General features: G+C 51.3%; 1 protein-coding gene and 1 long non-coding RNA gene across 2 annotated transcripts in view; one reads left to right on the forward strand and one right to left on the reverse strand.

The window, feature by feature from the left end:
* Positions 1–612: 612 nt before the first annotated feature.
* MAPT (microtubule associated protein tau) overlaps positions 613–20,551 on the forward strand; it is a gene marked incomplete at its 5' end in the record, with an annotated part of 50,226 nt that continues 30,287 nt past the window's right edge. The window contains 4 exon segments of the mRNA NM_174106.2: positions 613–732; positions 5,809–5,895; positions 9,139–9,225; positions 13,590–13,655. Coding sequence (NP_776531.1) covers positions 633–732; positions 5,809–5,895; positions 9,139–9,225; positions 13,590–13,655 — 340 coding nt within the window.
* On the reverse strand, positions 6,153–7,846 carry LOC132343093 (uncharacterized). The gene is made up of 3 exons (XR_009491769.1): positions 7,740–7,846; positions 7,152–7,258; positions 6,153–7,051 (listed from the first exon to the last, which is right to left on the reverse strand). It is a non-coding gene; the product is annotated as an uncharacterized lncRNA (long non-coding RNA).

The following is a 20,551-nucleotide window of genomic DNA, read 5'->3' on the forward strand; positions in this document are numbered from 1 at the left end:
TGCTGCTCCTTAGCCCCAGATTCACACTGCGCCCTGTTAGGGACTTAGCCCAGCCCTCGGAATGCACACATAAGGTTTCTGAAGGGATCCAATGAGGTGAGTGGAAGCCCCACTCTGACCCCTAGTGGGGCCACCTGGCTCAGAGCTGGGGCATCAGAACACTTGGGTGTGATTGAGCAATCACATTGTTTCTCTGCACCTCCTTTTCCTTACTGGCACTGCCCAGCCAATGCCTTCCCTCTCTGCAAAATACAAAAACAGAAAACCATCCAAGTACTGGTCAGCAGCATTTACTCTATCATGAAGTAGAAAGAGCATTGGGCATAGAAACAAATTAGGCCCCTTGAACCTGCCCAGCCGGTGGTTTTGGATATGAACTGATGTGCTGTTGGTGAATGAAAAGTGCACACATGCATGTTAATAACACTTCAGCAGAGATACCCCTCCACAGATGAGGTTGGGTACTCTACTTGTTGGAGAACGGAAACGAAAGGCAGAAATCTACCTTCCATGAAGTGGGGAGGGGCACTTCTGTCTCCCTGTCCCGCCTCCCCTCACCCCAGCACTTAGCCTGAGCACAGCATCCAGCCCTCACTTCCCATCTTCTTTCCCCAGGTGGGCCTTGAACCAGGATGGCTGAGCCCCGCCAGGAGTTCGACGTGATGGAAGATCATGCTCAGGGGGACTACACCCTGCAAGACCAGGAGGGTGACATGGACCCCGGCCTGAAAGGTTAGTGCACAGCCCTGCCAGGCACCCTGGGGATCACAGCCAGCCCTACTGCTTTGGAAAGAGCTGGCAGGAAGGGTTTGCATCCTGATTTTTAAAGGAGTTTTAAATACTTTATTATTTTAGATTATCCATAGATTTGAAACCTCATTCATTTGAATGAGCCCACAGAACTCAAAATGTGAGGCTCTTTGAAAATCTGCCTTTGCAAAGGAGAGTTTGCCACAATGCATAGATGTATTGTGACAAAGACTGCAGGGGGCTTGTCAGTCTAATTAATACAAGGGCAATCTGTTGAGTCTTTAGCCACATCCATGAACCTATAAATCAGCAGAATTCATTAGCATGCAATATACGTAACTTTAGGGCCTTCCCTGGTGGTCCAGTGGCTAAAACTCCTTGCTCCCAGTGCAGAGGGCCTGAGTTCGATCCCTGGTCAGGGAACTAGACCCCACATGCACAACTAAGACCTGGCACAGCCAAATAAATAAATAAACATAAATAAATATATATTTTAAAATGCATGACTTTATACATTATTTTTTTTTTCTCTTCCTTAATAGGCGTGTAAGGTCCCTATTTGGCCCGAGTTGATTAGTTCTGGGTTTCCTATTGTTGAACCTATAGTACTAAACCGCATCGACTTCTAGATGTTCTGTAATATAGCCTTTTAGCTAAATTGGCTTGGCCTCTTCTCTGCCTCTCATCCCCACCTAGTTCGGGAGCCCCGTGGGGCACACAGAGCCCTCTTTCCAGCTCCAAATGCCAATCCCCATGTTGGTGCCAGGAGCAGCAGGCTGGCCCACAGAGCACTGGGTTGTGCTGCCAGGAGCCCTTCTCCCCACAGTGTCCCTGGTGGCCAGTGCTCCCTGGAGCAGCCCTCAGAGCAGGGTAAGAGAGACTAGGTCCCTGTCCTCCACACCCATTTCTAAGCAGACAAAATGGCTGTCTACTTTTCTCTTTAAATGCTGCAAGTAATAAAAACACTTTGCAGCCTGGGGTGTGGGGTGGCGGATGGGAGTGCTGGAGTTCCAAGGTGGGAGGGAACCTCTTCCAGGTACATCCATCGGAGAAGGGTCCCTGGAAGAGGCAGGGTCACCAGGAGGAGCCCTGGGTTGGGGAAGCATGCAGAGCCATCATTCCCATCTTGGAGATGTTTCAGGACTCACTGGGGACCCTTGTTTCAAAGGCTAACTTCTCTGTACCTGTTTAGGCAGAGAACACACTGGAGGCAGAGCTTGGGAATCAGACAAAAGGGCTCCAAGTTAGGGGAGTTGAGGGAAGGCATGGACTGTCCTGGGAACTCAGAGGCTGCCCTCTGGCCTTCTTGGGAGCCCCCAGCCTGAAGCTCTGGGTGAGGGGTGTACCAGGGTGGGAGGTGGGGAGGAATGCCTGCTCCACCTAGGGGTCCCAATTGGCCCAAACCTCCCTTCCCGGTGTCAGGAACCAAATGGTGGCAAGAATTACTTTCTGACCTCTCCCAGGCCGAAGCCTGACTCAGGCCAGAGCCACTACTTTTCAGCTCCCCGTGGAGGGTTGGGGGCAGCTGGGCCCTGGGATCTCCCTCAGCTGAGGACCTGAGCCCACTGTCTCTTCTGCCTCATTAGCAGTATTGCTGCTTTCACTTTCAAGTGTCCTGATTTGGGTGGTAAAGAATATAATTACTTACGGGGCTTCCTGGGTGGCTCAGTGGTAAAGAATCTGCCTGCCAGTGCAGGAGACACAGGTTCGATCCCTGGGTCAGGAAGATCCCCTGGAGGAGGAAATGGCAACCCCCTCCAGTATTCTTGCCTGGGAAATGCCACGGACAGAGGAGCCTGACGGGCTGCAGTCGATCACGACTGAGCACAAGCATGAGCGCCCTGCGTATAACGGGGCTTGCTTAAAAGGACGACGCAGGCATTTTTGTAGAGCTCTAAACAGCTGGCAAAGGGCTTCGGCCAACAACGTCTCAGGCACTGCTCACAGTAACCAGTGAGGACGGAGGTTACCCTCCCTAGTTTACAGATGACAGTTTCCTCTCTGAGGTCACGGGGCCAGTATAGCCTTCCACTCTACGTCAGCTGTTTCTGCCTCTGGTCACTCTCAGCCAAGTCCCCCTAGAACTTCAGTTCCTGAAGTCTTCACGTGTGCTAAGTCGCCTTCAGTCGTGTCCAATTCTTTGCGATCCCATGGACTGTAGTCCACCAAGTTCCTCTATCCATGGAGTTCTCCAGGCAAGAATACAGGAGTGGGTTACCATTTCCTTCTCCAGGGAATCTTCCTGACCCAAGGACTCAACTTGTGTCTCTTACATCTCCTGCATCGGCAGGCGGGTTCTTTACCACTAGCGTGGGAGAGCATCCAACTTAGGATCCTAACATACTGAATTCTGCCCCAGGTGAATTAATTGTGCCAGTGAAAAATGATGCTCTATTTAGGGTGACCTGGTTTAATAAGTTTAAAAATACGTATCATGTTGAAACAAATGTACCATAATAATGTAGGATGTTAATAACTAGGGAAACTGGCAATGGGGTATCCTCTGTTCTCTCTTTGCAATTTTTCTGTAAATCTAATAATTCAATTTATAAAGTAAGAACAAGTTTACCAAGTTATTTTGTGCCTTAGAGGTGCTTAAAGTACAGTTGCTGAAATTCCTCAGTTCTTTTAACATAAAATGTCATTGGAAGGTCTGTGCTAAAACAGATATATGTGTAAATATATAATACATACATGCAGATTTTAAGTTGCTAACCTTTTTGTCACTGCTGTGAAAGTGTTTGAAGATAGTCTAAACAAACTTACTCAAACAATATACTTGCCAAGAAAGCAAGTGATACCTAAGAGATTTTCAGAGTTCTCCTCAAATTTGTTCTTGCTACTAAGGATTTAGAAGGAATTATTTTTATATGGAGAGTGAAAGGTGTGACTTGACAGAAGGTGCACTTTACAAGCAACATTTCAGATAGGTGACAGAGACTTTTTTGAATAATGACAAGAAACCACATGTAAAATACTAGAACAGAGAGCATCTGAGTAGATGCTAAAAGTTGGAATAGGATTAGGTGGAGCCAAAGAGAGCTGCAAAGTGGGTGAAAGTTGGTTAACTAATAAAACAGAGCACCCGTGTGAATTAAAAGGTGTTAATGAGTTAACTTGTTAGATCTTCCAACTAAGACAGTCAGAAGAGGCCTCTTCCACCTTTCCTCCCACCATACAAAAAATTCAACATGGATAATGCGGATGATCACAGTGGCAGGCTGGGGATGGACTGGGGGAGGGGTGTTTGGGGGGCAAATGCTTGAGGCACCATCACACCTGTAGGCTCCTGTGCTTTGGCAGTTGAGGCTGGTGGGTAATAAGACCCAGCAGACAACACCAAAACTGCCATGAGATACCACTTCATATTTACGAAGATGGCTATAATTTAAAAAATGGAAAATGCCAAGTGTTGGTGAGGATGTGGAGAAATTGGACCCCTTGTGTATTGCAGGCAGGAGTGTTAATGATGCAGCAGCTGTGGCAACCAGTTTGGTGGTTTTCTAAAAAATTGCATGTAGAACTACCACACGATCCAGCGATTTCAGTCCTAAGGATATATGCAAAAGGATCGAAACGAGGAACTAGAACAGATATTTGTACACCATTGTTCATAGCAGCATTATTCAAAATAGCCAAAAGGCTGGAACAATCCAAGTGTCCATCAACAGATGAACGGATAAACAAAAGATGGTGGTATATCATCATATTTCATCATATACATATGATGAAATGTTATTCAACCAGGAAAAGAAATGACACTGTGACAGATGCTACATGGACGGATCCTGAGAATATTATGCTTTGTGAAATAAGCCAGATATAAAAGGACAAATGTTGTACAGTTTTATAGGGTATCTAGAAGAGGCAAATTCATAGAGACAAAAAGTAGATAGAGGCTGCCAGGGGTTGGGAGGGAGGGAGAGAGAGTTATTGCTTAATAGGTACAGAGTTTTGTTGGGGAAGATGAAAAAAGTTTTAGATATAGATAGTGGTGATGGTTACACAGCGTGGTGAATGTATTTAATGCCACTGAATTGTGGTTAAAGTGATAGATGTGAAGTTGTGATTTTATACCGATAAAAGAATCTCAGCTCACACACACACACACAAAGGCCCAGCAGACAGTCTGCGGATGATTCCTCACCATGTGTCCAAAGCCTGCTTGAGGGAGTTGGCAGGTTTTCCCAAGCTTCAGGACTGGAAGCTTCTTTAGAATCAGTGCTTCTTTGGCTGGATCAGTGCAGCCAGGGTGGGTGTTCAGGGATGGCGTTCCAGCAGAGGGTTCGAGGTGTCTGACCCCAAAGTGTGCTGGAACACCACTTGCCTCTTTTCACCTCTGGGGTCTGCCTCGGGCAGAGCCGGTTCCCTGTCCTCTACTCCAGGGCTCCCCAACCCCACCCCACCCCCTCCCCTGTCAGGTAGCGTGGCTTTTGCTGAGTCCATTCGAGGTCCCCTGGCTTTGGAGTCTGGTCGGGCAGTTTTCCCGTAAATAGTGATGACTGACATTTCAGGTATGACAAGGTTTGTTGGGCAGGACTGGGAGACGCAGCCCAGTGTCCGGTTAGAAGTAGGTCCCATGTCTGCCCTGAGTTAATTTCTCTGCAGAGGAAGCAGTTCGATTTCTGAGTGTTTTCCCAGGGTTTACTTGTCGTGAATTCATGGCCATGATCTCCCGTGAACCTCTCCGGTAAGGAAAGACAAAGCCCCAGGTTTACTTGTGGCTTAGCTCTCTGGGGTCTGCTGCCCATTTGTCAATATCAGAGCCTTTGTCTCAGTTGGAACCACAAGCTAATTAAAAGGCAATTTCTCTTCTTGCCCCAGAACAGGTAAACGTCACGTGCCTTTTTCCTGATGACCCTGGTGTGGGGGCCCAGTTGTGGGGTGGGGGTGGGGTTGGTCCCCTTCTTGGTATTATCACGAGACCACAGTCCATCCATCTGGGGTCTATACTGGGTGATTTCGGCTCCAAAAGACACTGCCCCCCAGTTCCTCTGAAGTCGAAATTGGGGGCGGAGGGAGGCAGCCATTCTGAGGGGTTCATTGTGTATGTTCCAGAGTCTCCCCTGCAGACCCCGGCCGATGATGGATCTGAGGAACCAGGCTCTGAAACCTCTGATGCTAAGAGCACTCCGACGGCGGAAGGTGGGGCCCCCCTTCTCTCACGGCTTCATTCAAACAGCTCCTTCCATGCTCCAACCTGTGCTTAGCCATGCTTTGAGCTCATACATGCCAGCTCATACGTGCCACCCTTCCTGGCTGCACTTGCTGCTGCCCCTGGCTGAGAGATATGCCCACTCAGTGCTTTGTGGATGGGGCTTGGGCCCCAAGTGTTGTGGGAGCCATGCTCTGTCTTCATGCCTTGCTCGCTAGTGCCAGGGATGGGCAGCTTCATCATGTGTGAGCTTCAAGACAGCCACACTTGAACAGGCTGGGATTGTGGCAGAGCAGGGCCTGATGTCAGCTCCACAAAGCCCCTGCTGCTTGTCCATTGTCCTCTCCACACTTCTCCCATGAGCCACCAGGTCCCCGAGCAGTGGTTTGGTTCAGGAAAGGGTAGGTCAGCGCACATCTCCAAGCTCACACTTTGGGACTGCTCTTGGTTTAGTATCCTTCATTTCTTGAGCTGGGCCTGGGCCTCTGGACTTTGGCCATGGTGTTAGCTCCAGCGCATCTTTTCTAACCTGTCTTCTGTAGACATTCAGTATCTAGGTTATTATTATAAAGCTTCTGATGTATTTCCTGAGGTGTTCCTTGGACCGTCTTCTCTTACTTTCCATCCATATCAGTCAGGACTATGTTTGAGGAACTTCCCTAGTGGTCCAGTTGTAAAAATTCTGCCTGCCAATGCAGGGAACATGGGTTCGATCCCTGGTCCGGGAAGACCATTCCCGCATGGGAATGCGGGACAACTAAGCCTGTGTGCCACAAGTACTGAAGCCTCCACACTTCAGGGCCCATGAGCCACAAGAGAAGCTGCCATAATGAGAAGCCCGTGCACTGCAATTAGAGAGTAGCCCTGGCTCACAGCAACTAGAAAAAGCCCTCGTGCATCAAGGAAGACCCAGCACAGCCAAAGAAAAAAAAAGACTACATTTGATCACAGGTAACAGAAAGCCCAACTCACTGTGGCATATATATGAAGAGGTTTATTTGTCTCACATAATAAAACATCTGGACTCGAGTAGCAGCTCCTCAGTGTCATCAGTGCTCTCTGTCTTTATCTTCTGCCATCTTTAATGGCTGGATTATTGCCTCACGGTTACAGAATGACTGCTGCACCTCCAGGCATCACATCTATCTACAAAACAAGAAGAAAGTAGCAAAGCAAAGTGACCGAAAGAGCCCGGAAACCAAACATGTTCCCTTTTTATTAGGAAAGAAAGAGTTTTTCTACATACCCCACCTGAACAACTTCCATTTATGTCTCATTGGCAGGAACTGGGTTTTCTGATGCTCTCTGGCTGTAAGGCAGGCTAAAACATTGAGTATTGTGCCTTTCAGCTTCCTTCATAGGAAAAATCAAGGGAGAGGGGCATTGAGAATGGCTTTTGAGTAACTAGTCTGCAGAGTATGCCCCTCCATCTCTCCATCCTCCCCAAGGTTCTAGTCGCAGCACTTCCCTGGGCCCTGCCCATGACTTTGGTGAGAACCTGGCCCCAGCATCTCCCCAGGCGTCCACCTTTAGATGAATTCAGAAAGTGGCTGTCAAGTTCCTTGCCAGTTGATGGTATAAGGATATAGTGGATGTGGCCCTTCCCCTTCTTCCCCTCCCCACCACCTCCAAGGTTTCAGCCTCCTAGTGAAGAGAAAATCAGACCAAATGCTCCTTGCTCTCCTTCTTAGAGCCAGTGATGCAAGACATAGCCTGCTGATCCTGTTCAGACAGTTTTACAGGTTGCCTAGTGCCCTGAGAAAGTCCTGAAGCACTCATGCCAAATTTTAAGCCAGCCTTCCAAATCTACTTTATTCTGGAAGAATCTTCCTACCACGTCTTGCTACATTCTGGATCCTGTCCGTGTGAGGGTCTCAAGAGCTTCAGCTCTCATGGCTTGGGGAATGGCGGGGAGCTGCTGGGGTGGAGCTCTGCCAGGCTGCTCCCGAGACAACCACAACAAAAAGGACTCCAATTGACGAACCTGACTCAGGCTCTTGGAAAGCGTTTAAAGCTGACACCTCCTCCTGTTTGCCCAGAATGGTTTGGTAGTATGCCAGTACATTTGCTCAGGGAGGAATGCCGATCTGGAAGCATTCACCTTGATAAGAGACTGACAGCAACTCCTGGTGGTGAATCTTTCCCTCTTTGCTCTGAAGGTGGATCCATCTGTCGGCCTGTTGTCAAGCACCTGACCTCAAACAGAGCCGGCCTGTTCATTGCCACCCAGGGGGGTCTGTGCTTTATAACCAAGGGTCATGGGCTCCAGGAGACAGGGGAATTAATGTTGTTGTTCAGTCGCTCAGTCGTGTCTGACTCTCTGCGACCACATGGACTGCAGCAGGCCAGGCTTCCCTGTCCTTCATCTCCTAGAGCTTGCTCAGACTCATGTCCATCGAGTCAGTGATGCCATCTAACCATCTCATCCTTCTCCTCCTGCCTTCAATCCTTCCCAGCATCAGAGTCTTTTCTAACGAGTCGACTCTTTGCATCAGGTGGACAAAGTATTGGAGCTTCAGTTTCAGCATAAATCTTTCCAATTAATATTCAGGGTTGATTTCCTTTAGGATTGACTGGTTTGATCTCCTTGCTGTCCAAAGGACTCTCAAGAGTCTTCTCCAACACCAACAGTTCAAAAGCATCAATTCATCGGTGCTCAGCCTTCTTTGTGGTCCGACTCTCACATCCATACTTGACTACTGGGGGATTAGAACTGGAAGAAAACTTGGAGGTCAAGGCACCTCCCATTTTGCAGATGAGGAAACTGAGACCCTAAGAGGACAAAGGACTTGCCCAAAGCCGGGCTCCCAGCAGAACCGTAGCCTCCAGCCCTGACTGCAGAGTTTGCCTTCTCCTGTTCTGCACTGCTGTAAGGATCAAACATCTGTGACCACTCACCTGATTTTCAACGTTTCTTCCTTAAAAATATTGGCGACCAGAAGTCCCTTTCGCTGCAGTGTTTAGAGGGGGGCTGTTCTGGCTTTCCTGGTAGAGGGCTCGGTTGTCTCATAAGCTGTTGCCTCTTGGACAGAGTATTCATGTTTTCCTGGGGAGATTTCAATCGGGAGCACGCCTCTGGGCCCTGCCTTGTGGGGTTGCTTTTTTGCATGTGGCTGAGTCCCCTTCCTGCCTCCGCATTCCTGCACCTTTGCATCCCCAAAGAGCGCAAGGTGAGGGGCGTGGCACGGCCCGTCCCAGCCCCTAAGGTGGTTTCCACTTCTGGCGGTTTCCAGATGCGACAGCACCCTTAGTGGATGAGGGAGCCCCCGGTGAGCAGGCGGCCGCTCAGGCCCCCGCGGAGATCCCAGAAGGAACCGCAGGTGAGGGTGGCTCTGGGGGCTGGGTGCCGGGCTCCCCAGCTGTAGGATGGGAGTGCGTGGGGTTCTGCCTGTCTCCAAATGAGGTGGGAATGCGGGTGGATGCCAGCCTCCCGAAATCTCGGGTTGTTCTGAGCTTGATGTCCTGTTGCCTCCATCGCTGCCTGCCCGTCTCCTGGAGGATAGAGAACCTTCTGGATTCCTTCCAGCCTCTCCTCTCCTTGTCTTAGCTCCAGAGAGTTCTTGGAGGCAGGCTGGTGGCCGAGGTCAGTCCACGGTCCTGCTGGGACTCTGCCCAGCGACAAGGTTACTTCCTAGCGGGTAAACAGCTCCCTGCGGGGAGCACCTGAGTGTATCACAGCATCCAGATGGCCCACCCACATCTTGGAGGATTGTAACTGGATAACCCCCCAGGAACTCAGTGATGTACTCTAGCATCCAATTTTAGGACGATCTTTTCAAACGTATCAGCATAGAACAGACGTGATGAGACTGTCCTGTCAACATTGATGATGGGGAGCAGCCCAGATGGGGCATTGACCAGAAAGAGCACTGAACTCGGGACCGCCAGAGTCACTGTGAGCTGCCCGGGCCTTTAGGAAACAGCGAGCAGAGCCCGGAGCTCTGGCTGTCACTTCCTTCACGTCCACCTCCCTGGGCTAGGCATGACTGCAGCCACTGGCTTGGCGATGGGGACGGTGCTCAGCAAGAAATGCAGGACGAGCTCTGGATGGTGTTTCAGCAGCAGTGGAGAGTGAGGAAATGTCCCCGGCAGGAGTTCTTTTCCTTCCTGAAGGTGGGGCTCAATGGCAGCTGTTTGGGAAGTCTGCAGCCTTGTCCCCAGCCGTGTGGGTTAAGGATGCCGGGCAGGGGCCAAGCAACGCCACCCACTCCTCCGAGTAGTCTCCGCTCTGCAAGCTGCTCTCCAGAGATGAATGGAGGGGGACATTCTGGATACTGACAGGCCTCGTCCTTGACAGTGAAGGTCGTTTGAAGGCCATGGAACCAACGACTCGCAGGATGAGATCACGGGTAGCTTGACTTTTGTCTCTCACTGTCACTTTATAACTTTTCAGTGGGCAAAGCTCTTCTTCCGCCTGGGACAAAAACTCTAGGGAACTCTTGACTTGCCATCACTCCTGGATTATCAAGTGTTTTAGTCTCCACCAACACACAACCCAGTCTGCAAATGCTGATGAGAATGTGCAGTCTGGGACTTCCCTGGTGATCCAGTGGCTAAGAAACCCCCCTGCCAATGCAGGGGACACAGTTCGACCCCTGGTCAGGGAAGATTCCCACGTGCCTTGGAGCAACTAAGCCCATGCCCTGAGCCTGTGCTCTAGAGCCGCAACTACTGAGCCGGTGCTCTGCAGCAAGAGAAGCCGCCACAATGAGAAGCCCAAGCACCACAATTAGAGAGTAGCCCCCTGCCCCTCGCCACACCTAGAGAAAACCTGCATACAGCAACAAAGACCCAGAGCAGCCAAAAAATAATCAATGAATTTTTAAAAAAGGAATGTCCAGTCAGGGTAACACTCAAAGCTGCAGGTCCTCCTCTCTGGGACTGGAGAGGGGCGAGAACCAGGAGGGGGGCAGGGAAGTTATTCCTGCATTGGGGCTGCTATGAGCTGGCGCCTCGCAGTTTCTGCAGGTGTTGCAAGTTGAGTCTTTCCCTGTGGGGTTTTTGGAATTCTTCCAGATACCCCCGTCCCCCGCCATCCCCATCGTCCTCCTGAAGTTCTCTCCCTCTGCTCTCGATTCCAGCAGACATTCCTCTCTCTTGGGTCCCTTGGGGTCTGAAGATCTGTCTCATCTCTCCTCTGCCAGGGTTGGCTTGCTCACATCGGTGGCCCTGCCGGACATGGCCTGAGGTGCCCCTTCCACTATGGCTGCCCTGTGCCCACCACAGGTCCACGGGGAACATGGGCGTTCCTTGCCTGAACAAACCACGCATATGCAGACAGCCCCGGGCTTTGCTCCCCAACCAAGGCAGGGCCAGCCTGCCTGTCTTTGAGTTTCCCCAGGTGGAGTTCTGATAGCCCTCCACCACGTCCCTAACCCTAGGGGACACACACCACCTGTCTCCACCTGGTGCCTTGAAATCCTTTCAGTGGGACTGAGATGGGAGGCAGACAGGTAGCCACTACCCCACCCACCCTAAGCTGCTCTCTCTAAAGAAATCCTCCTTTAAAATTCTCTCCCCCTCCACCCTTTTACATCCTGAATGAAGTGGGAGGTTTTAGAGTTGAGGGGACATTTTTTCTGCTGGTGGCTTTAACAATATGTACCTTAGTTTCAGGCCTCCCTGTTGGCTCAGACGGTAAAGAATATGCCTGCAATGTGGGAGACCCGGGTTCAGTCCCTGGGTTGGGAAGATCCCCTGGAGAAGGGAATGGTTACCCACTCCAGTACTCTTGCCTGGAGAATTCCATGGACAGAAGAGCCTGGTGGGTTACAGTCTATGGGTCGCAAAGAGTCAGACACGACTGAGTGACTAACATGCCTTAGTCGAGCACTGCACTTGGGCACGTGTCTTTGTTGTATCTTGGTTCTGTGAAACTTCCCATTGGAGGTCCATTTGGGAGTGCAGTGCGGCCATCCCCCTGCAGGTGTCCCTGCCTTGCAGGGTGAGCATGGAGCTATCTTGGGGCTCCAGGGAGGCAGAGAAGCCATATAGGCTGGTGATGGCCCAACCACTGGCTCACACCCTCCCTCTCTCTGGCTTCTCTGAGCATCTCTCTTGCTGGGATCAAGGGGTGTCAGAGATACCAGCAGCCTGCAGTTTCTAATTTGCATCAGGACCAGGGTATCACGACACCACATTGGTGTGTGAAAGCGATGGGCTTCCCAGAGCCATGGCAGTGACGTCATCGGCACGCTGCCTGGTGTCCTGTCTTAGGGACTCCATGCCGTGTAGCTGGTTTGGTGATTTGCTGTCTCCCTGGGCCTTTCTTCTGTAACCTTGTCAGAAACTCAGACCAAACCTACGCTCAGAGCAGTGCTTCCCTGACAGACATCTTTTGTCAAGTGACATGGAGCTATCATTGTTAGACCTCACGGGCTGTACAGCATCAGCGTGCAGGGCATGCAGAGGTGTTTCTGCCTAGGAACTGCCAATGGGGAAGCTGCCCGAGCCCACTGCCAGCCCCCTGCCCCTCGCCACAGTGGCCCTGGGCAGGCCAGTGGGCTGGGTGTCTTATCAGGCCGTCATACACCTGTCCAGCGACCCAGAGAGTCTTTCCTTTGCATCCTCCATGTTCTCTGTGGTGGGCCTGCATGGCAAGAGGTGCTAACTTGGCATTTCTGATTTAGTTGTAGAGACTGAGTCATCGCAGGTCTGGGAGGAAAAAACTGATGGCCCAGCCAGCCACTGGTGCGCATTTCTCAGGCTGGTGGCCTCCCTGTCCCTGTCCATCAGGGCATGTTGGCCCTCCTGAGGTGTGGGGTCACACCCATGTCAGTGTGTGGCCAACTTGCCTTAGAGGGTCTTTCTTCTGGACACTCATACACTTTGTCCTGCAGTGATCTCGCCATTTCTTCAAGATGCAGAAATTGGCGTTGTATGAAAGCTTACCGACTTTGGTACCATTGATGACATGATCAGGAGTTTGTCTCAGTCTTTTTTTTGTTCGGGAGGGACAGTGGGCTCCCTAAGTGGGAGCCCAAGATACCCCCAAAACTGCTCACTGACACTACCACCCACCTTCAATCAGATGGCACCTATTCTTAGCAGGCAGTTGAAGGGGTTTGCCCAGTCGTTTGGAGAAGAGAAACTGAACCTCTAGGGGGCTCCTACCATGTACCAGACGCTGCTGAACGCGTGCACACAGTTTCGTATGAACCCTCAACACTCTCCTACAAGACAGGCTGATGTTATCACTTTGGGGTTCTAGAGTTGGAAACTAAAGCTCAGAGAGGCTAAGTATGGCGGCACCTGAGCTGGAACCCCAGCCAGACTCCACGGCCCACACACCTAGTCCTTCCTGCACCTTTGGCTCCCCTAGGAGCGCTGACGGGGCTGGGAGGGCGGCCTCCACCAGGACACAGCTCCACAGCAGTGGCTGAGCAACAGAGTGCTTCTTCGCCCTCCCTGTCCTGTGTCTTTGTCGAGCGGGGACTGAGAACCCAGGGCCCACTGTGGGGAAGGCCTTTCCTACCGGACTGTGTTGCCTGAAGGTGTGTGGGCGCTGGGGGTGGGCGGTGTTTAGTGGACTGTTTTCATCCACATCCCCAGCAGTCACGTTTGCACAAAAGAGCCAGAGGTACAGCACTTCAGAAACCTGTTGGGAGGGGCAGGGAGCTCTGTTTCTAGCAAACAATAACTGTGTCTGCTTTTTATCCTCTTCATTTGCTGACACACAAACCAGCTGAAGAAGCAGGCATTGGCGACACGTCCAACCTGGAAGACCAAGCTGCCGGACACGTGACCCAAGGTCAGTGGGCTGGTATTGCCTGCCACACATGACATGGGGGGTTGGGAAGAGGGGGTGGCAACACTCAGATGGACCGTGCCCTGAGAAGAGAATTTGGACCTGGGCCTGAATTCCAGGGTCCAGATCTTTAGGAGCTGGTTTTTCACTGAAGGTGGGCTATTCAGGTAGAGGAAGAGCTTTCGCTCTCTCTAGTCATTTCTGAGTCCTTCCCAGTGTGTTTGCTGTTCTGAAAGCTGCTGGCCTCGCCCAGCTTGGGAACTCGAGCATCAGTGACCAACAGAAACACAAATGTGTCTGATGAGTGATTCTCCCCGTGGGCGGCCCTCTGGCCCATCCCCGGAGCAAGGCCTCAACTCTGTCGCCACCAAACTGTTTCTTCTGTGCAGCCTTCAGATTTTATTGTGATTTTCTTCTCAGGGACCAAAATTACTGTGCTTAAGAAAAACAGTTTCGTATGATCACTGAGCATAAATGTTTTTAAGAACTTAAATTGTAAATCCTAGAGATTCCTTATCTTTGGAAATGGAGACCTCCAGTACAACCTAGCTGAGTTTTGTTTTCTGTCATTGGCTGCATAAATGAACTTGAGAGTCTGCTGTATAATGTGGAAGCTTTTAGACTGTAAGAGAGCTGGGAAGTCACTGGTCTTTTCCCCACAAAGTGGTTTGGGATTTGTTCAGTGTTTAGCACTGCCGCTGAGCCATCTGGCTTTAGGGAGACTCTGGGCCCTGAAGAAATGTCTCCTTGAGGTGCTTTGAAGCCTAACGACACATTTCTGTGACTCCCAGGGTTCTCTGCCCCATAGCGTGCTAGTGTTTCTCATCTCACACAGCGTGGAAAGACGTGTTTTCATTCTTAGGCTTACATAGAGCTTCAAAAAAATAGTAGAAGCGATAATCATTATAAATAGGGAATCTCAGTCTATGTGTTAAATAGAATCTTGCCTCCTGTTTCTTTTAGGTCATTATTTCTAGCTTTTAGGTAAAATGAGAAGTTTTTATAACCTCTGGAAATGGCCATCTATTTCCATAAAAAGAAGTGAGTTTGAGTTTTTCTTACAAATTTTTATCGTAAGCTATGTCTCCATGTCCCTGAAACATATTCCGTGGAACAAAAAGATCAGGCCAACAGCTCTCCTAGAAACCTTACTTTGGGGCTAACTGAATTTTTAACTTTCCCAGCACTGGCTTAGTATCATAGAGCTACATAGACGAACACCAGGGAGCATCTGCAGTGGGACGCTGGCACCAAATCTGCGCACATGTGGAGGTTTCTACCTCTGTGCTGCCCAGGCCAGTGTTTAATGTCTCATCTGGAGCTGCTGATCCAAATGGCCAAGCCCAGCTCCCTCCAGTGGGGCCTTGGGAAATCCAGACACCCTGGCGATCCACAAATATCTCACTGCCACAGACCTGCAGTCTGTTTTGTGCTAAAGCAATCAGATTTGGGAAGAACCATGTACACAGAAGCACAGCTCTTCTCTCTTCCTTGTTTTCCTGCGGCAGAAGGAAAATCTCTGGCAGCCTGTGTCCATGAAGGACTAAGAGAGCAAAGATGTTTCAGGATGGAGCTGCGAGGGGCCAAGAGGAGCAGGGTGTGGGGAGGGCCCTGCCCACCCCACACCCTGCTCACGCCAGGAGTGGACCTTCCTTCCGGGAGTGTCACCAGGACCAGGCCTCCCAGGGAGTGTGGGGACACAATTCATCTGCACTTCTGAGGCCACCCAACTGTGTTTCTCCAAATATTGCTTACCTTGGACCCACCCCTGATGATCACTACCTTTAGTCTTGGCTTGAAAAATACTGCATATTTTTCATGATATCCATAAGATGGTATGAAAAAACCCAAATGAACTTTTTGGCCAACTCAGTAGTTACTGAGCACTTTTCAGTCTTCTGGGAGCTGAATAAAATGTTCTCCCAGCCCAGCTCCTTCCTCCAGGAGAGTAATAGCATGATGGCAGGTTCCTCACACACGCACACACACACACACACACATGCTGTACTATCCTATATCGATAACTTTTCAGGGTATGTTTAATATGCAGGTTTGGTGCCCTGGTCTCTTTTTCAGTCAGGGTCTTTTAAAGCCCTGCAGTGTAACAGTAACATCCACATCACAAGCAATGTCTAGGGAGCTCTGGGAGGAAAGATTTTTCCAGAAAGTGCTGGAGACCTGGCCTGATGAGAGGTGTAGGGACCAGTAGCTGCTGCCACTTCAGGTCTGTTGAGCGGTGGGTTGGGAAAGAGTTGGGGTGAGGAGGCTCAGATTGCCTCCTGCCAGCTGGTTTCTTGCATCTCTGTCATTTGGTCTGTTCATCCCCAAGACTCACCAAGGGTCCCAGAGAGTCTCCTGCAGACCCCTCAGAAGGCAGAAATTGGCTCGTTTCCCTGATGACATCACGTGTAGATCTGGCCACATGGCAGGCTCTGGGGCTATGCTAGGAACACAAGATAACTGAGACCATGAACTCATGGCCCCAGCATAGGGGTAGGAGCTGAGAGAGCTGGCCTTTTGATAAGGGGCTGCTGGGCAGCTCCACAGACTCTGATTCGAGTTGGGACCAGAGGGACCATCATGTGTTAGCCATGTGTGTGGACCCCTGTGTTCCCCACCTCCCACCCCTCCCCTCATCCAGTCTCTTTCTCTTCCAAGACCCTCAATCCTTTGGAGTTCCAGGGTTTATTTAGAGGAGAGCTGCAAAGTTGTCCTGGAACTAGGTAGGATGTTTGAAGAGTTGGGAGTTAGAAAAAATATAGGATATTAGGAGAACCAATAGAAAAAAAATCTCCTGTCCTCAATACACAGATATTTTAAGGAGGGATTCATGTGAATGCAGGGCTTCTCTGGTGGCTCAGATGGTAAAGAATCTGCCTGCAATGCAGGAGACCCAGGTTTGATCCCTGGGTCAGGAAGATCCCTTGGAGAAGGAAATGGCTACCCATTCCAGTATTCTTGTCTGGAGAATTCCATGGACAGAGGAGCCTGGTGGGCTACAGTCCATGGGGTCACAAAAAGTCAGACACGATTGAGCGACTAACACTTCACATAAATGCGGCATGAATGAAGCAGAAAAAAGGGAAGTGTGCCCCCCATCCACCGGGCTGGCACACGGGAGGTGGTGTGACAGGGGCGAAGCAGTCATCCCACGGGGCTGGCCACGTCTGTGCCGTGCAGACCACCTTAACTGCCACGGTGGTCACCTCACCTCGTGCAGAAGGCTGTTCATAATCCTCAATCTGGACAAACCTGAACCGTGTTTCTGTTTGTAGAGGTCTCATGGCACGTCAGTTAGTAAAGACTGAGCCTTATGATGCATTTGGGGTTTTCCAAATCTATCAGGGTGGGTTTACAGGTACCTGCTGGTTTTATTGGGCAAAAGGGGGGGCCAGAGAGAGAAGGAGAGGAAAGGAGACCCTCCCTGCACCCCATCCAGGTCCCACGTAGAGGCCAGAGTCTTCAGGAGGCTCACAGTCCCTGGAGAGGAGGACAAGTTTTTGCTGCTGGTGGAGTTAGCCTAAGGCAGCCCCGGATATGGCAGGATGCTCGGAGCCCAGCCAGACCCAACATAGGCAGAGGATTAACACCAGCACTAGACGGGGTCTTGGTCTAAGCTCCCCTTTTACAGATAAGAAAACTGAGGCTCAAAGACAGGAGGTGCTCACCCATGGTCACCCAGCTAACTGTTGGCAGATTTACCAAGAGCTGTTACGTTCTGAGCAAAGAAAAGCAACATGGGTGAGCTCAGAGCGTGGGCTCCTTTTCCTTTGTTAGGTGGGCTTGAGATGCTGTTTAAACGTCCTTTTTTTCTTTCAAACATGTGTCCCTCTCTTAAAACACTTAACTTGCTCTTGCTAACCTTTTGCTGCTGCTGCCTCTTCAAACCCAGAGGAGAGGAGAGTTCCGGGTCAGCAGAGGGAAGCGTCTGAGAGGCCTCTGGCCCATGGGCTTAGCTCTCAGGTCCAGCTTGCACACGGCCAAGAAGCTTCTGGGGTCTCCAAGCTGCCTCTGGGGGAGAAAGAGCCCGAAGCTCCCGTCCTGGCGACCTCTCGCCCTTCCCAGCATCATCCCGTCTGCCAAGCGCCTCCTCCACCAGGAGGCCCTCAGGAGCCCCACTGGGAGTGGGGACCAAAACCAGGGCAGCGGGCTGAGGAGGGCCTGGCCTTTCCAAAGCCCCCCTCCCCTGGACGTCAGCAGACGGAGCCTGGGAGTTCCAAGGTTGTCCAGGCAAGCTTCCTCGGGGAGCCGGGCCACCATGGAGGTGAGGCTGTGGAGCCGGGGAACTCAGGGCTGACCCGCCAGCACACATCTGACATGCTTGGGGCCCCCACGCTGCTCGCAGGCCCCAGAGAGGCCACACGCCAGTCTTCAGGGACAGAACCTAAGGTTGCAGAGGGTGGCAGCCGCGGCTCCGAGCCACCAGAGTGCCAGCTTTGGGGAGGCCTGCCCCAGGAGGGGCTGCCTCTGAAGGGGGCACAGAGCAAAGAGAGGCAGGGGGGTGAGGAGGTGGATGAAGACCGGGACATTGATGAGTCCTCGCCCCAGGACTCCCCGCCCTCCCAGGTCTCCCCGACCCAAGGCGGGCCAGCTCCGCAGGCAGTTTCCGGAGAAGCCCCTGGAACCCCGGGGTCCCCAGCCGGGGGTGCCATCCCGCTTCCTGTCGATTTCCTCTCTAAAGCGTCTGCAGACACCCGGGTCCCAGAGCCCGACGGGCCCAGCGAGGGGCCCCCGGGAGAAGGGCGCGGCGGGTCCCCTGAGTTCACATTCCACGTGGAAATCACAGCCAACCTGCAGAAGGATCAGGGACCCCCCTCGGAGGTGGATTTGGAAGGGACTGCACTTCCTGGGGCCCCTGGAGAGGAGCAAGAGCCCCGGAGCCCCTCTGAGGGCGAGGACACAAAAGAGACTGATCTTCCAGAACCTTCTGGAAAGCAGCCTGCAGCTGGTCTGCCAGGGAAGCCCGTCAGCCGGGTGCCTCAACTCAAAGGTCTGTGTCTTGAGCTCCTTCGCTCCCGCCTGGCGACCTCGTGTGCCACCCAGGCTGCAGGCACTGCCACTCAGCTTCCAGCTCCTCCTTGGCTCCTGCCGCTTCTGAGGCCCCCAGGGACAGCCACCAACCAGCCACCTGGGCCTTTGCTCACCTTCCCGGCCACCTCCCGTCCCTCAGGCGCTGGTAGCTCGTGTTCCTCTCACGCTTGCCCGCCGTCGCGCATGTCACCAAGACCCGCACCCACTGCTTTCTGCCCCGTTCACTCCTCTGGCCCCTTGATTTCTCTGCAAGGCTCTTCCGCCCAGTGGAGGCTGGTGGGCTGCACTCCACAAAGAGCATAGCAGCTGCTCCCACTTCGGAGGGCTCATTATGTGTCTCATATTGGTTGTCTAGGACCCTCCCGACCCTCCCAACAAGTGGGCATAATTAGCCCCGATTTGCAGATGGGAAAACTGAGGCTCCAAGCGGTGAAATATCTTGCTGAAAGTCATTGAGTAGTAGGTGATGGAGCCAGGTTTGGAACCCAAGTAGGTCTACTTTGAAAGGCACTTCCGTCTACCCCACAAGCACCTTCCAGCAGGTCCTGAGGTGTGCCCTCCCAGCCCAGAGACTCAGAGGACACATGTCTGTCCTCTACGACTGTGTCCGTGTACAGCACCTCACATGCAGCAGGCCATACACACACCCACACACACACACCCCCATTGGAGGTAACCCAGAGCCCATGCTGAGCCTTTGGCCCAACAACCACTCCACCCTATTCTGTCTGCCTTGTGGCAGAAGAGACAGTGAGCAGAAACAAAATCTCCTCGTGGAAGGAACCCCTTCTTCTTCTTCCCTTGGCAGAGCTGGGGCAGTCCCCCTGTTGGGATTGCAGGGAGGGATCTCAGCCCCGTCCCCATCTCAAGACCTGGGAAGCATGACCACAGCAGCCTTTCAGGAGCTGAAGAAATGGGAGGGGAGGTTCCCAAGGGTGGGGGTCTCTGTGTCCTGTCGGGTGGAGGACAGAGGAGGCCTCATGGCCACATATCAGCTGTATTCATATGTTTAGATCCTGTAGCATATTAGAATTAATCGTGGGGCCCAGAAATTGATGCTACTTAAACTGTTAATTGCAGACATCTGTTAAATGTTGTCATGAAAACTTTGAAATGTTATAGATAAAGGAACCTGTGTTTCTAAATTTAAGACCGAAAAAGAATCCTACTTTAAAATATCCTAAACTCCAAACTAATATGGGACACGTAACTGTGACTTGACAGATGACAACAGTGTTTCCTGAAATGTTGTTTTATATTGAATGCTGATCCACTGCATGTTGATAGATATGTCCAGGGGGAAAAAAGAGTTCCATTATCTAGTTTGGGGGGGAAAAAAAGATGAAACAAAGTTAAATGGAGTTTGCTGTGGGGAACTTGTCAGAGCCTTAAATATTGTAATGTACGTTCTGACCCTCTGAGAAGGATACATAGTAGCCATTTCCCCAATTTGGGAAATGCAGATCTAGCAGATGCTTTTGTTGTGATATAGATGATGATGGTCATCGGGGCAAAGGATATGAATCAGGTCCACCCAGGGCTCTTATTAAAATGCAAGTTCCTGGGCCCCACCTTCAGCTACTGTCTCAGAGTGAACCCAGGATTCTGTATTTCAAGAATGTCTCCCACTGATTCTGCTGCATAACAGAGTTTGAAAATCTCTGGGCTAGATCATCAGTGCTGGTCACTCTAGAAATCTGGTCTCCAGGAACCAGTGAGATGCTTTCACTGTCCTTAGGGCAGAGGAAATAAAATACTGAAGCCACAGATGAAAACCTATGATCAGTTTTAAATAATGAATGCCAATAGCAGGAAAGAGTGAGTTAGAAGTTATGTTGGTAGACAAGCGGATTGGATTCACCAAGGGG

Source organism: Bos taurus, chromosome 19 (genome assembly GCF_002263795.3).
Source record: "Bos taurus isolate L1 Dominette 01449 registration number 42190680 breed Hereford chromosome 19, ARS-UCD2.0, whole genome shotgun sequence".
Classification (NCBI taxonomy): Eukaryota; Metazoa; Chordata; class Mammalia; order Artiodactyla; family Bovidae; genus Bos; species Bos taurus.